This window comes from Sorex araneus, chromosome 4 (assembly GCF_027595985.1).
Source record: "Sorex araneus isolate mSorAra2 chromosome 4, mSorAra2.pri, whole genome shotgun sequence".
NCBI lineage: Eukaryota > Metazoa > Chordata > Mammalia > Eulipotyphla > Soricidae > Sorex > Sorex araneus.
The window spans coordinates 110,453,467-110,468,001 of NC_073305.1; the positions used below are offsets into that span (position 1 = coordinate 110,453,467).

Here is a 14,535-nt window from a genome sequence, read left to right on the forward strand (position 1 = left end):
CTTACTGAATAATCAAAATGTCCATAGACTTAGAATAGGTTTCTCTGCATGAGTGCATTTATTTTTATAGGCACCTCTCCAATGGTGCCTGGGTGCCAAGTAGTTACTCCTGACAGTATCGTCCTAAATGTCAGGGCCAAGACCTGGTACAGCAGTGCCTGTGTGCTAGCACGGTGAATCCAGCGTCACTCAGGGTCACAGGCTTGTAGACTGGGGTCATGCAGTATGAGGATCACATTCAGAGCCCACAGACCCTTTGAGCTACTTATCATCCCTGTCTATTGTTTTTCATACAACTATCGAAGATATGAGACATAATTTATTAGCCATGAACAGAACATTTTAAAAATAAGGTTTAATGGACCTTATCCATGTAAGAATATGTACAAAGACATCAATTTCTGTGCCAATCCCTCTCTTTCGGAAATATTGCTGAAACAGAGATACTGGTTGAAAAAGAAAGCAGAGTTAGTACAATGAATCATGTATGGAACAAATGAATATTTGAGAAGCTGCAGAATTAAATTCTGACTGAACATGACAGAGCGGGATGACAGGTAGAGAAGGAAATATGAGGCAGACAAGTAGGAGCCCGGCTGTATAAGACTTCATGTACAGACCCAAGAGATGAATAAGCCAGACAGGCAAAAGGAAACAGAGACTCCCTTTGCTTAGGATAAACAGGTTGGCTGAAGAATACAATCTGATTAGAGGGCCTATAAAGATTCCAAAACATAACATGTGGCAAGTAACAAGAGACAGAAACTGAGAGAACTCTGTGCACAGGGTAAAACTGAATCTCAGAAATCAGAGACCAACAAAAGATTGTACCAAAGAGGGGATTATGGAGATGTACATTTCATTGAAGAGAAGGTAGGTGGAGGAAAAATTAAGGCTATAAGCCTTGGCGGAAGGAGATAGTATACAACTATGTAGGTATACATAGCTATGTAGGTATACATAGCTATGTGACATATCTATGCCACAAATAAGTGGCAAAGATGGTATGAAAGTACAAATTCTTGGCCTAGATGACACCCATTAAGATGAATGAAAGTACTCCATAGGCCAGAGAACCCAGACAATGGGGACAGCAGAAAAACACCATGGGATATACTTCCTCTTTCACTCCTCTGAGGAATTTTTCTTAGAAGGTGGTTGTTAGTGACAGAAGACAGACTATCAAGTCTCGGATCTGGATCAGGGAGAGGACATACCAAAGATGCCATGAATAAGTTTGCTCTCTCAGGCCAATGTTCTCTTTGAACATGTACCTTGGCTTGCTTGTTCTTTTAAGCCTATGTTCGCTGCTAACACATAGCACTCTTTGCTTTTTCCACTCAGGAGAAGTCCAATTTCTCTTCTAAACACAATCTTCTCTTTCCATCAGGTAAATTTCTAGGTAAATTTCCTTCAATAAAAACTATCTTGTTAAACACACCACACACACACACACACACACACACACACACACACACACACACACACCCATGAACATAAATCAGGCCCAACTGATTTATGGGAAGGAGAGGGGAAGGGAGGGGAAGGGAGGGGAGGGAATGGGGAGGGGAGGGAATGGGGAGGGGAGGGGAGGGGAGGGGAGGGGAGGGGAGGGGAGGGGAGGGGAGGGGAGGGGAGGGGAGGGAAGGGAAGGGGAGGGGAGGGAAGGGAAGGGGAGGGAAGGGAAGGGAAGGGAAGGGAAGGGGAGGGGAGGGAAGGGAAGGGAAGGGAAGGGAAGGGAAGGGAAGGGAAGGGAAGGGAAGGGAAGGGAAGGGAAGGGAAGGGAAGGGAAGGGAAGGGAAGGGAAGGGAAGGGAAGGGAAGGGAAGGGAAGGGAAGGGAAGGGAAGAAGGGAAGAAATCCCACTAAGTTTTTTCCTAGCTGAATCTGGTATCCAAGGTCTTTCTTGTCTACAGTAAAAGTGGAAACTACTAGGACCATTTTAGTTGCTTCACCTGACTTTAGTTGAGCTAAAATTATCATAGACAAAATTATCATAGACAAAACATCTTATGCTCCTTTTCCTTCTTATTCATTATTATCCAATATCAGACTATTAATTTCCCTGCAAAATGAGAGCACAAAGATCACATGGAAAATCTTGAAGAAAATTAACTCAGTGCACACACAATAAATGCTTAAAAAATACAATATCTTAAAAAATGAAAAATGTGCACTGGTGAAGGGACGGGTGTTGGAACATTGTATAACTGAAACTCAATCATTAAAACTTTGTAACGGTGCATCCCATGGTGATTCAATAAAAACTTTTTAATGTGTTTTAAGGAAACATTTTTCCATCAATAACCTTGGCTTTTTAATATAACATTTTGAGAAGCTTAGTATATATAATTGAAAGTAAATTTCTCCTGAGGGGAAGAAATTCAATAAATGGACTCCTAGGGCAAAGGGAAATATCTCAAATGGTTAGAGCACTAGACCTCCAGAGACTGACCTCCAGAATGGCATGGTACCACCGCCCAGCAATACCTGATGCTGCCCTGATGACCACTGACCACCAGGCCTGAGCAGCACCCAAACACTGAGTGGTCAGGCCTGTATTGCGTATTTCTAGCTCAAGTATAGACAGGAGTGCCTGAGCACTGCATGGGAGTCATCTCACCATTCTAATACCCCAGTATATTTATCCTTTTTCACAGCTAAATTTTAGTAAATGACTGGCAGTTAATCCCCTTTCCAATTCTCAGTTAATGAAAGTAGGCCACACAGGTTTGGTAGCCCATGACTGCAGCAACACAAAAAATAACAAGAAACGCTGTTCTTTGAGACAAGAAAATTTGAACGTAGATGAGAACCTGATACACACTCAAGTAGATAATAAGCTGAAAATTCTTACTATGACAAAAGATTAGCAGTAAATTAGTCATCACAGCCCTCGAATGGGCAATGAGCAATGCTTCCAATCCCACACATCTCTAATCATCTCATTTACTTGTCCAAATTATCATTTTACATTGTCTCAATTTTTCTCAAACCTCCATTTGTCCACTACACCCACTTCTTTCCCTCTTATGCTTCTTTTCCTAATCACTCCTATTTTACAGACAAAATAAAAGTCATCAGAGTTCCTCATTTTATCAAATCCTAATATATAACCCTGTATCAGTCACCATTTTTTTTTTTTAATCAGTCACTCAATTCTCTTCTCCTTCCTCCCTCTCAGTATAGAAAGGGAGTTATCCCAGCTCTTAAGGCTAGTGAATTCATTTGGGTTTCAGCCCATTCAATCTGTCAAGTATTATCAATAAGTCTCAACAAAATCTTCCCTGTTAGCTTTTAAGTTCATGAGGGGAAGAAATTCAATAAATGGACTGAGGGGAAGAAATTCAATAAATGGACTCCTAGGGCGAAGGGAAATATCTCAAATGGTTAGAGCACTAGATCTCCAGAGACTGACCTCCAGAATGGCATGGTACCACCGCCCAGCAATACCTGATGCTTTATAAACCATTATAGGCCTAATTAATGCCATATTTTTCCAATCTCTCCCTTCATTGTCAAACTCTGATTGCCTTGGTCTTGGGGGATCACACCTGCTAGTGCTTAGGGACTACTCCTGACTTGGTGCTCAGAGGTCCCCCCTGGTGGTGCTCGGGCATCATGAGGTGCCTGGGTTTAAATCCAGGCATACAGTAAGCGAAGTCGGCTGACCTAATGCCAACTTTCTTGAAACAGCTGTCCATATTTATTTGTTCCATGGCCTCTCATTCATTGCTTATTCATTCCAATCTTGTTCGCAGCCCAGTTATTCAACATAAATAACTACTGCTGAAGTCATTAATGGCCAATGTAATCTAAATCTAAAGCATGATGTACGTCCAAAATCTTATCCGACCCCTCATGAGTATCAGGGTTTTCCCTCCTTCTGAAATTACTTGCACCCATCAGCTACTATAAAACAATACTCAGTGGCTTTCCCCCCAGGCCTCTAACCTCTTCTTTATCTCCGTGTCAGACCCATCCTCCTTTATGTGGTCCATAAATATGGTAGTACGTCACTGCCTAGTCTTTGCATCCTCTCTTCTCAAGCAATGTTTTTCCATGCCCTTGGTGTCAAGCACGATCAATATAATATCGTCATATCTTTTATTTCAACCCCAAATCTCTACTAGAATATAATATCACACAAATCTTTGAACCCCCAAATACATTAACTCTTCTGAAATGACTCACTATAATTCAAAGTCAACATATATATATATAACTGAATATCATGATATTCTCTTCTAACCTGATATTTGTCTATTATAATTCAATCTTGAAAAAGTGGTTTACTCTCAAAATTCAATCACCAAACACTGCAATATTACTTCGTATCAAAACTATCTCAGCTATCATCAAGCACTATAATCATTTATCTTGTGCTTTTGCAATAGCTCCCTATCTGATCTACTACAGTCAATTGTTCCCAAATTTTTACAAGGATATTAGAATAATCTTTTTAAAAATGTGTATTTTAATTTATTAAACCACCACATTTTTCTCTCTGCATAAAATATTCAGCCAATTGTTGTTCTTATTGTTCTTGGGCAAAACACAAAGACAAAACTCTTTAAAATGGCTTCTGGCTCCTGAGATAGTCTGGTTTTACCTTACCTCTGTCCATGTTCCTCAGTCTCTCCAGTACTGTCACATTGGTCCTTTCGTTTTCTCTCTCTCTCTCTCTCTCTCTCTCTCTCTCTCTCTCTCTCTCTCTCTCTCTCTCTCTCTCTCTCTCTCTCCCCTCCTCACACCCCACGCCCCATCCTCCTTGCTGCTTTATCCCTGCCCAGAAATGTCACACAGTTAACTTGTTCTCATTATTCAGTCAGCTTCAACCTCCAATTTCTGATGGAATTCTAGCCTGACCTGGCTGGCTGTCCTGTGATTTGCAGGATAAATCTCATCTGACACTTCATCATCATAGCTCTGATCTTTACATTTATCTGTCTTACCCACTGCCTTTAGTAAAGTCTATGATGTAAGGCATCAGATCTATTTAGACTCAAGGTTGTATTCTGAGTAACTTGCAAGATAGTATTTGTTGGATGAATGACCACCTTTAGAACTTGAGGCTGAAAACTCCTGTTTAATGTCCAATTCAAGAGAATTTTAAAGTGTATTTCCTCTTGCCTAGCTTCACCGAAAATACCTTCTTTTATTTACATCTAAATTACTTAACCACTCTTGGAGGACGGTTGCTTTAAGTAATCTCTATCTCCTCTCCAATTCAACCTATCTAAAGCTGAAATGTAGGAGCAGTAGCTTTTGATGGTCCAATCTTAAAACAAGAAGGCATAAGGAAAGAGGAAACTCAGTCATTTTCACTTAAGGATGTACAGTTTGAAGAAAAGAAAATGAACAAACGAATGCCAAACAACCTAAACGTTTCAAGAGTCATGTTGTTCAATAATCAGAAGATTAATTTTTGGTGGCTCTGTGTGAGAACTTTTGGGAAGGAGATTTCAGCTCAATAAAAAGACCACTTTGACAAACAGAACGATCTAACGTGGTCAATTTTATAAGCATTAACTTTACCATATCCCACTGGAGCGATAGCACAGCGGGTAGGGCGTTTGCCTTGCATGTGGCCGACCCGGGTTTGATTCCTCCATTCCTCTTGGAGAGCCCTGCAAGCTACTGAGAGTATCCTGCCCCCATGGCAGAGCCTGGCAAGCTACTCGTGGTGTTATTCGGTATGCCAAAAACAGTAACAACAAGTTTCACCATGGAGACATTACCGGTGCCTGCTCGAGCAAATAGATGAACAACAGGATGACAGTGCTACAGTGCTATTCTGGAAAAATGCATGACACAAAAATCAGAGGTCCTCAAATGTTTTTGTGTCAAGTATGGATACCTTTCTTTGAACAAAAGTTTTGGAACAAGCTTGATAACTGTGGCAATCTCTTCCAGTTGGTGACTGTCACCTTTCTCACCCTTTAGTAGTATTCACCATATGAAAACAAGCACATTTTTCTTCCTAGCCTTTTTTTTTTTCCTGGGGTGAGGGCACAGTGGAAGAAGACACTGCCTACACTTTTCTATGTTCTCCAATTCTGCTTAAAAATACTGTTTTCCATGAAAAGTTATTTTTTCATAATTCTGAATTTAAAAAAACTATGGTGTATTATATACACAATGGAATATTACTTGTCAATAAGAAAAGATGAAATCATAGAATTTGCTGCTATGTGGATGGAACCTGAATATATCATGTTGAGTGAAGTCAGCCAGGAGAGGACAGAGAAGAATGATCTCTCTTATGTAGAAGAAAACATAGTGGTACAACAAAAACCCAAAAGCAACAGAATATAAGAACTAGTCACAGAATGATGCTTATCGTGACAGTGAGATGGAGGGAGGGTCCAGGGGTTTGGGGATGGGTTGGGGGAGTGAGACCCTGAGACAACAGTGGCGGGAAATGGACACTCTGGTGGAGGTGAGGTGTTGGTGTTGGGATGTTGTATTCATGAAACCCTATCATTAACAGTATTGGGAAACTGCAAATCACAATGACCAAGGTTTCTTTTCTCTTTTTTTTTAAATTAAAATTTTAAAAAGAAAGAAAATATGTCCCTCCTCATGTAAGCAGGTCTTCATCTTAAATTTTTTTTTGTCTTTTTTTCTTTTATCTTAAATTTTTTTTTAGAGGAGTACATTTACCATTGTCGATTTAACACCAAGTTCCTTTATAGCAGAAATGTTTGCTTTCTTGCTTTAAAATTACATACAATGGGACTTGAGAGATAGTAAAGGGATAAAGCACTTGCCAGTGGCAACCTGGATTCAATCCCTTGCACCATATTTGGTTGTCCAAACAGTCCAAGTGATGCTTGAGTCAAGAAGAATCCCAGAACATAGCCAGGTGTGGTTCAAAAGCAAACTAAAACATACCACTTACATTACCAAATACAGTAGTAGATGATTAAAAAATAGAAAGAAAGAAAGAAAGAAAGAAAGAAAGAAAGAAAGAAAGAAAGAAAGAAAGAAAGAAAGAAAGAAAGAAAGAAAAAGAAAGAGAGAGAGAGAGAGAAAGAAAGAAAGAAAGAAAGAAAGAAAGAAAGAAAGAAAGAAAGAAAGAAAGAAAGAAAGGAAGGAAGGAAGGAAGGAAGGAAGGAAGGAAAGAAAGAAAGAAAGAAAGAAAGAAAGAAAGAAAGAAAGAAAGAAAGAAAGAAAGAAAGAAAGAAAGAAAGAAAGAAAGAAAGAAAGAAAGAAAGAAAGAAAAGAAAAGAAAAGAAAAACCTGGGGCCAGAGTGATAGTAAAGTGAGTTTAGTGTTTGCCTTGCATGCAGCCAACCCAGGTTGGATCCCCTGTACACCATAAGGAATTAGAAATGCTTCTGGCATAGGAAATTGGTTTTGACTGAATTCTCTAAATAAATGGCTCACTTTTATTATATGTCACAGTATTGTTCCTTTATCTTTTTAAATGAGTAAGATGAAATAATGGAAAGTATGGCAATTACAAATAAGATATACCTGAATTTACATATTCACAGTCCATAGTCTACCCAAAGGAGAGATTCTTCCAATCATAAATCAAAGGACTATATGCTCAACTTGCTTCATAAGGAAGAATGCTCTCTAGATGGTAATCTTGATTACTCTACGGTAGTAACAGATAAATAAGAAAAATGTGCTTTCCAAAGAAGCATTTGGTATTTTTCCAGAAGCATCTGGTTACTTTCCTGCATTTTTACATTAATTTCCTTGGAATGGATAATTATACTAAGAATCTAAGGCAATAGACTTCTTGGGGAAAGATTCATATTTATAGCCTTAAATTCTGATTTTTAAGATAAGACGGAAAAATACTTTAGATCATAAGTTTATGCTATTGTATTACACATTAGGACATCTAAGTATTTACTGAGTATCGTAAGTAATATATTTTGAGAATAAAAATACTTGACACATTCTAAACAACTATGGGAACTGATCCCAAAGATAAAATAGACTTACAGTGAAAATTACAGGTTGAAAATTTTATGGTGAGAGATTATATGCCAAAAAAAGATTATGTGAAAAACACTGAATTGGGAATCCCAATAATGTGGCTTTAATTCAGACTTGTCACCAACTAACAAACTCACTACTATATTTACTTTTCCTTAGCTTGCACATAAGACTTTGATGTTCATATCTGAGATTTGCTTATTGTACTTGAAAAATCAATGTTCCTAATTAGTATGCATAAACCATGCTATTCTGTGACTTGTGAGGGAAACAGACTTAAAATAATTTAATAAAACACTTTATGGGGTTGGTAACACAAATTCATTCATTATAGCAACAGATTCACACACATTCAATAAGTTAACATGAAGAGATTTTAATAGACTGTATTAACTATAGTACTGTAGCACTATCATCCTGCCTTTCATCGATTTGCTTGAGCGGGCACTAGTAATGTCTCCATTGTGAGACTTGTTGTTACTGTTTTTGGCAACTGAATACGCATGGGTAGTTTGCCAGGCTCTGCCTTGGGGGTGGGATACTCTCAGTAGCTTGCTGGGCTCTCCAAGGAAGACAGAGGAATTAAACCTGGGTCGGCTACATGTAAGGCAATGCCCTACCCACTGTGCTCCAGGTGTAACTATATATTCCTCTAAATCATCTCAAGACCATTACTTTTATTCTTTAAAAAAACCCTTAAGGAATGATAGTTTCTGCAACATCAGATGTAGTGCAAAAAAAAAAAATTAACCATAGTTTTATAATAATTTCTGAAATACAACACTAAAAAGGTAAAATCAGATAACATGTAAATATACTTTCTGGCCATACCTCAGCAAAACTTCAATGAAACATAAGGATAAGGCAATAGTACCTGTTTCATTTAGACTGGTATCATATGGGCAAAAATTTGAATGACAGTTTGGGTGAGGGTATAGGAAAACAAGCATTTAAGGAAACCAGATGGGAATACAAATATAAAGTTTATGTAGAAAACAATTTTATGTTGTCTATCAAAATTTTAAATATCATACTCTTTGACTCAATAATTCTAACTTTAAAAATCCCTCATTTAAAAAGTAAGATATAATCACAAAACAAATAATATGCAATGCAATACTATTTACAAAAACAAAAATAATCTATGTATCAATACAAATGATTAAATTATTTATAATAAATAAATTCCTTTCATAAAATGTTAAGCATGGCCTTGGAAAATACTCTCTCTCTCTCTCTCTCTCTCTCTCTCTCTCTCTCTCTCTCTCTCTCTTCCCTCAAGTAAGCCTTGATGTTTTCATTTCCTTTACTTTTCCACAGAAATATCATCTTAGATATCTGAGGACTAAGTTTTCAATACAAAAGCACAGCATGAAACACATATCCTGGCACATTTTAATTACCTAGCTTTATATTTTACCGGGGAGTAATTTAACAAGTGTATCTTAGGGTCCTTATCTTTAAAATGCAGGTCATTGTTGCCAGAAGTCACGCCCTCAACCCGCCCTCGGTGCCATTTTGCCACAACAGTCAGCAGCAAGAACCCGGGCCGGCGGTACCAGACAATGCTCCAGACCTCACACTGGGCCAACCAACACCAGGGCATCAGACGGAGAAGATGCAGAGTCCTCGCCTTCTCCAGATGGCGACACTGAGCTTCTACTAACACGGCTCTGGTTTGTGGGACTAGGATATCTCTCCAAACCTTTCCTGATATCCAAAGAAAACACTCAGGAACGGCTCCGCCACCCCTGAGCGGCCATTATACAGAGACACAGAAATCCAGAGGTTGCTGGCAGCTCCACTCGTGGACTTTGAACTAAACTACGGTCCTGTGCAGCCCCAGGAGTAAAAGGGTTTTTGTCCTCATCCTTTTCCCTTCTCGGCAACATGGTGACCACCACCGTTTAGTGCCAAGTAGACAGAGAGGTAGGAGCTTGCAATGATGGGACGCATGGGAAATCTTGATGAGATCCCAGCGGCCTCCCACAAACAGCTCCCCAGCTCCTGTGTAGCCATGATCCCAGAGGCACACAAACCAATCTTGAAATGCAGCGGCTGCTGGCAGAAATACCTCTGGACTTAATACCAGAATCCCTAAACTGGGCGTCCAGTTTCATGACCATGCAACATCATATGCTCATTGTTATCAACAATAGAAAACATACGATCTAATGATGCCATTCCGACACATGTTGGGGGGAAAACTCCAAATAATGATAGTGAGTTTTCAGTCAAAAACTGAATGTTATCATAGCAATGAGAGAGTTAATTGAAAATCATCTGCCACACAGGCAGAGGGGAAAGGGGAGGGGGTTCTCTGGGGTTCTTGGTGGTGGATCATGTGCACTGGTGAAGGGATGGGTGTCTGATCATTGTATGACTAAGACGTGATCCTGAAAAGCCCTGTAACTGTTCTCAAGGTGTCTCAATTAAAAAGCATAAAATTAAAAAATTAAAAAAAAATAAATAAAATAACATGCAGGTCATAATAGTACCTATCCCACGAGGTTGTTGGTAGACTTAAATAGAGTTAAATTAGAAAGTGAAAGAGTCACAGTAAGAACCATATCCATCTTTGATTTCTTTGTATTTCAGGGATTATGTATTTTGTTTGGTATTGTATCCCAAATGATTAGAAAGTGCTTATCAGTAAATATTCATAGTTGCTGAAGCCTGATTTAACTCTCCAACCATATGTACAGACAGCTGAGATTACAACAAAAGGACAATTACTTTCCATAAAAGCAAGCTTTCCGCACATTAGCATGAGTCATCTATAATAATTCAATCTACTTTGAAAACATATTTAGCAGTACAAGTTCTAGAAATTTCAAGTAAGTAAGTTGCGTAATACTTGCCCCCAGAGTCTCTTGCCCCTGCGCCTGGTTGTCTTCACCAGGGCCCCTCAGAGGAGGTAGGTTGAGTCTCTCCCCCCCCCCCCCCGCCCTGAGCAGAGCCCCGACAGCCGAAGACCTCCAGAGCCTGGCCACAGACATGCTCAAGGCCACTCTCCACATGCTTGGACAAGCCTCATGCATGAAAGAAATGGCAGAGAAACCCAGGTGTGCAGGACCCAGGGCTGAGGTCTCCAAGCCTGCTCAGTTCGGGACTGGGCCCCTTCTGCCCAGATGTCCCATTTTCCAGTAGCTAGGTGGTCACACCCACAAACTGCCTCTGGTGACATGTAATCCCATCAATGGCCAACATCCAGAGACTATAAGACCGAACTCCCAGAATCATCTTATAGCCTAGTTCTCCCTCTCAAAGAACCTGGCAAGTTAACAGCTTGCCAGGTTACCGTGGCGTATTCATATGCCAAATATAGTACAATGATGGGTCTTATTCTCCCGATCCTGAAAGAGCCTCTAATGCGGCACTGTTGGGAAGGACGAGTAAAGAGAGGCTGGTAAAATCTCAGGGCTAGGGCAAATGTAGATGTTACTGGGCCTGATCGAGCAAACTGACAACGGGATAATAGTGATAGTGATAAGCTGCATAATACCATTTAATTCACCTCTCTCTGTGTGTCTTTATCTCTCACTCTGTCTCTGTCTCTCTGTATTTTTTGGTCACACCCAAGTGTGCTCAGGACTTACTACAACTAATGCTTAAGGAATCATATATTGTACCATGGAAGAAACCCAAGGTAAGCCATGTGCAAGGTGTGCTAAACTTACCTGCTATACTATCTGTCTAGCCTCAATTCTAAACTATAACATGGAACAGGAAAACAAAATCATGACTCACCTCAACCCCTTTTTAACACCAATGGGGCAACAGAAATTAAATCATAACATGGAATGAAAAAACAAAATCATAATTTACTAACTTACTTTTCATTCTTGCTTTTGATACATGGAACATACAGGACCTTGACAGCATTCCAAGGGGAACTGGGATCAGCTTTCAATGAGTCTTCCAACAGGGAAAATTTTTTGATGCTTCTTTGTATTCTTCTGGAACTTTTCAAAGAGTCAATCACCAAGCTGTCTGAGTTTAAGAGCCACAGCTGAAGAAAGGGACAGAAAAGCTCAAGTTTGAGGAGGCCACAAACTATCAATATCTCATACCATACTCAAAAACTCAATATAAAACTATCAAAATACGAAAGAAGCAGGAAAATTATACATCTAATTTTTCCCCACCAGAACATCACTGTGTTATCAACAATGTAAATTAATAGTGCTCTATGCTGGATGTTCAGAATATCCAATATTATGCTGGATTAGCCTACTTTCAAAGAAATCACTGCAATTACAAAAGAAGGTAAATTCAAATGACCTCCAGAGAACACAAACTATCAACAAAGAGAGTGTCCAATAAAACAAATGTTTATTAGATTCATTACTTTTGAATGCAGAGACAATTCAAGAAACTTCAGAAATCAAAGAAATGGGGCCCGAGCGATAGCACAGCGGGTAGGGCATTTGCCTTGCACGCAGCCGACCCGGGTTCAATCCCCGGCATCCCATATGGTCCTCCAACCACCGCCAGGAGTAATTCCTGATGCAAAGCCAGGAGTAACCCCTGAGCATCGCTGGGTGTGACCCAAAAAGCAAAAAAAAAAAAAAAAAAAAAAAACCAGAAATCAAAGAAATGACTTAAATAAGAAGAACTGTATTTTGTATGTGACCTTCAGACCTTTAAACAATCCTTAGTGCATGTAATTTTTATAGGTAGGGTAAGCCTTCCAAAATATAATCACTGGTAGAATAACCAACATCACAGAAGTAAAAAAGATAACCACTTAGGAAAATTACTTAGTATAAATATTAAAAAAGCTATTACCTATAATAGAGCTCCTAGAAATCAACAGTGTGGGAGCGGGGGACCTACCCCAATAGAGACATAAACAAAGAATAGGAATGGAATTAACAGAAGACATAGTAACAAACTTCAAAATATTTAAATTTTAATTATCCTCAATAACAAGAAAATACAAGATTTGTGTTCTATCCCTTCCCCCTTTTATCAGATTGACAGGTACGAAAAGATGGGTAACATGCAGTTCAGAGAAATGTTTTGGAGGGTGTTTCTGTACACCACTGTTGGTGGAAGAGTGGCGTGGTGTTAGGAGACACGTGTTTCTTTAAGGAGATGGTCTCGGGAGAAAGACTGAGGGAACAGGATAAAGCAAGGAAAGGAGATGAGCAAGGATGTGGATGGACGTAGCTGGAGTCTGGGTTTAGAGAATCTACGGAGCCCTGGAGCATGCAGTGCCTACAGATTGGGCTCTCCCATCTTTAGAGGGTGCCCCATCAGTTTTGTGATTAGAGTCAAATTATTGGCAATAGTCTGACTATGGCAACAAGGAGAGGGGAGCAGGGGATAGCGGCAAACAGGCGTCTTCCTTGGCAATGCACATCTGCCGGTGTAGGACAAGTCTCTGGAGGAAAAAGCCAACATACACTGCAGTTTTCTAGGGCAAAGAGTATCCCACCATAATGGATACATTAGCACAATTATTTTTTGGTGCAAAACAAAAAGTCTGATCTATTTTCCACAGATTCCCAAACTTATTTCCCTACTTTTTCCTATTGAGAAAAAAATTTAATTACAGTGATCCCTGTAAATGTACCTTTTTTGAAGTGAATAAACTGAAAAAAGCCCCCAGTTATTCCCTAGGTTATTACCATACGTCACAGACAGGTCCAATGCCCTCCAAGGGGTGGAGAGAAAACTTTACATTAATAAGTCCTGGTGGTATATTGTTAGGTGAAATATACTAAAGAAAAATTCAAACCACATGATTTTGTTTTGTTTCGAACAAATATCTACGGTCTTTATGTACATATTAAACTGCACATGCTAATTACCATTAGATAATAGTGTTTACCGAGGCAGAGAAAAATAAAATTACTTCTTTTTTTGTACCTGTTATTATCTGAATGTGTGGTGCAAAAATGTATTAGTTTTATAAAAAAAAGAAAAAAATGCACATAAGTGTTCCTTTAAAAAAATTATATTCCTGATAATTAACTTGAAAAACTTAAGAAGAGAACTAATTTAAAAAGAAAATTCAATTCAGATGACTATGATGTGTATTTTGCATCAACTTCCATCAAAATTTATTTCAGCAGGGCTGGAGCAATAATACAATGGGTAGGGTGCTTGCCTTGCACGTGGCCTACCAGGATGTCATCCTCAGTCATCCCATATGGTGCCCCAAGTCTGCAATGAGTAATCCCTGAGCACAGAGCCAAGACTAAGTCCTGAGTAATGCTGGGTATCACCCCAAACCAAAATTATTTCAGCTTTTGATAGGAGTACCTGGGATTAGAGAAGTACAAGCTTCCCTATAACGAAAGGCTAGCTACAAACCCACAAATAACGATATTCTCAATGCCCTTCCCTCCTTTTAGCTACTATGTTTTCCTCTAGCTTGTGAGTTCCCTAAAGACGTTTTTGTTCTACCCTGAGCACCTAAATCATGTCTTTCAATTAAGCAGCACTTAGTATATGTTTTTTTGGGGGGGTTGTCATAGTCAGAGGTGCTCTGGGCTTATTCCTGGCTCTGAGCTCAGTGATCACTTCTGGCAGAGCTCAGAGGTCCTTCTGGGATGCTGGAAATCAA

The 14,535-nt window shown here is 39.4% G+C and overlaps 1 protein-coding gene across 1 annotated transcript in view; it reads right to left on the minus strand.

Moving 5' to 3' along the window:
* Positions 1–14,535, minus strand: part of UBE3D (ubiquitin protein ligase E3D) — a 160,160-nt gene that overhangs the window by 97,549 nt on the left and 48,076 nt on the right. Inside the window, exon 8 of the mRNA XM_055136148.1 lies at positions 11,795–11,970. Within this exon, the coding sequence (XP_054992123.1) occupies positions 11,795–11,970 (176 nt within the window). The remainder of the gene's footprint in view (positions 1–11,794; positions 11,971–14,535) is intronic.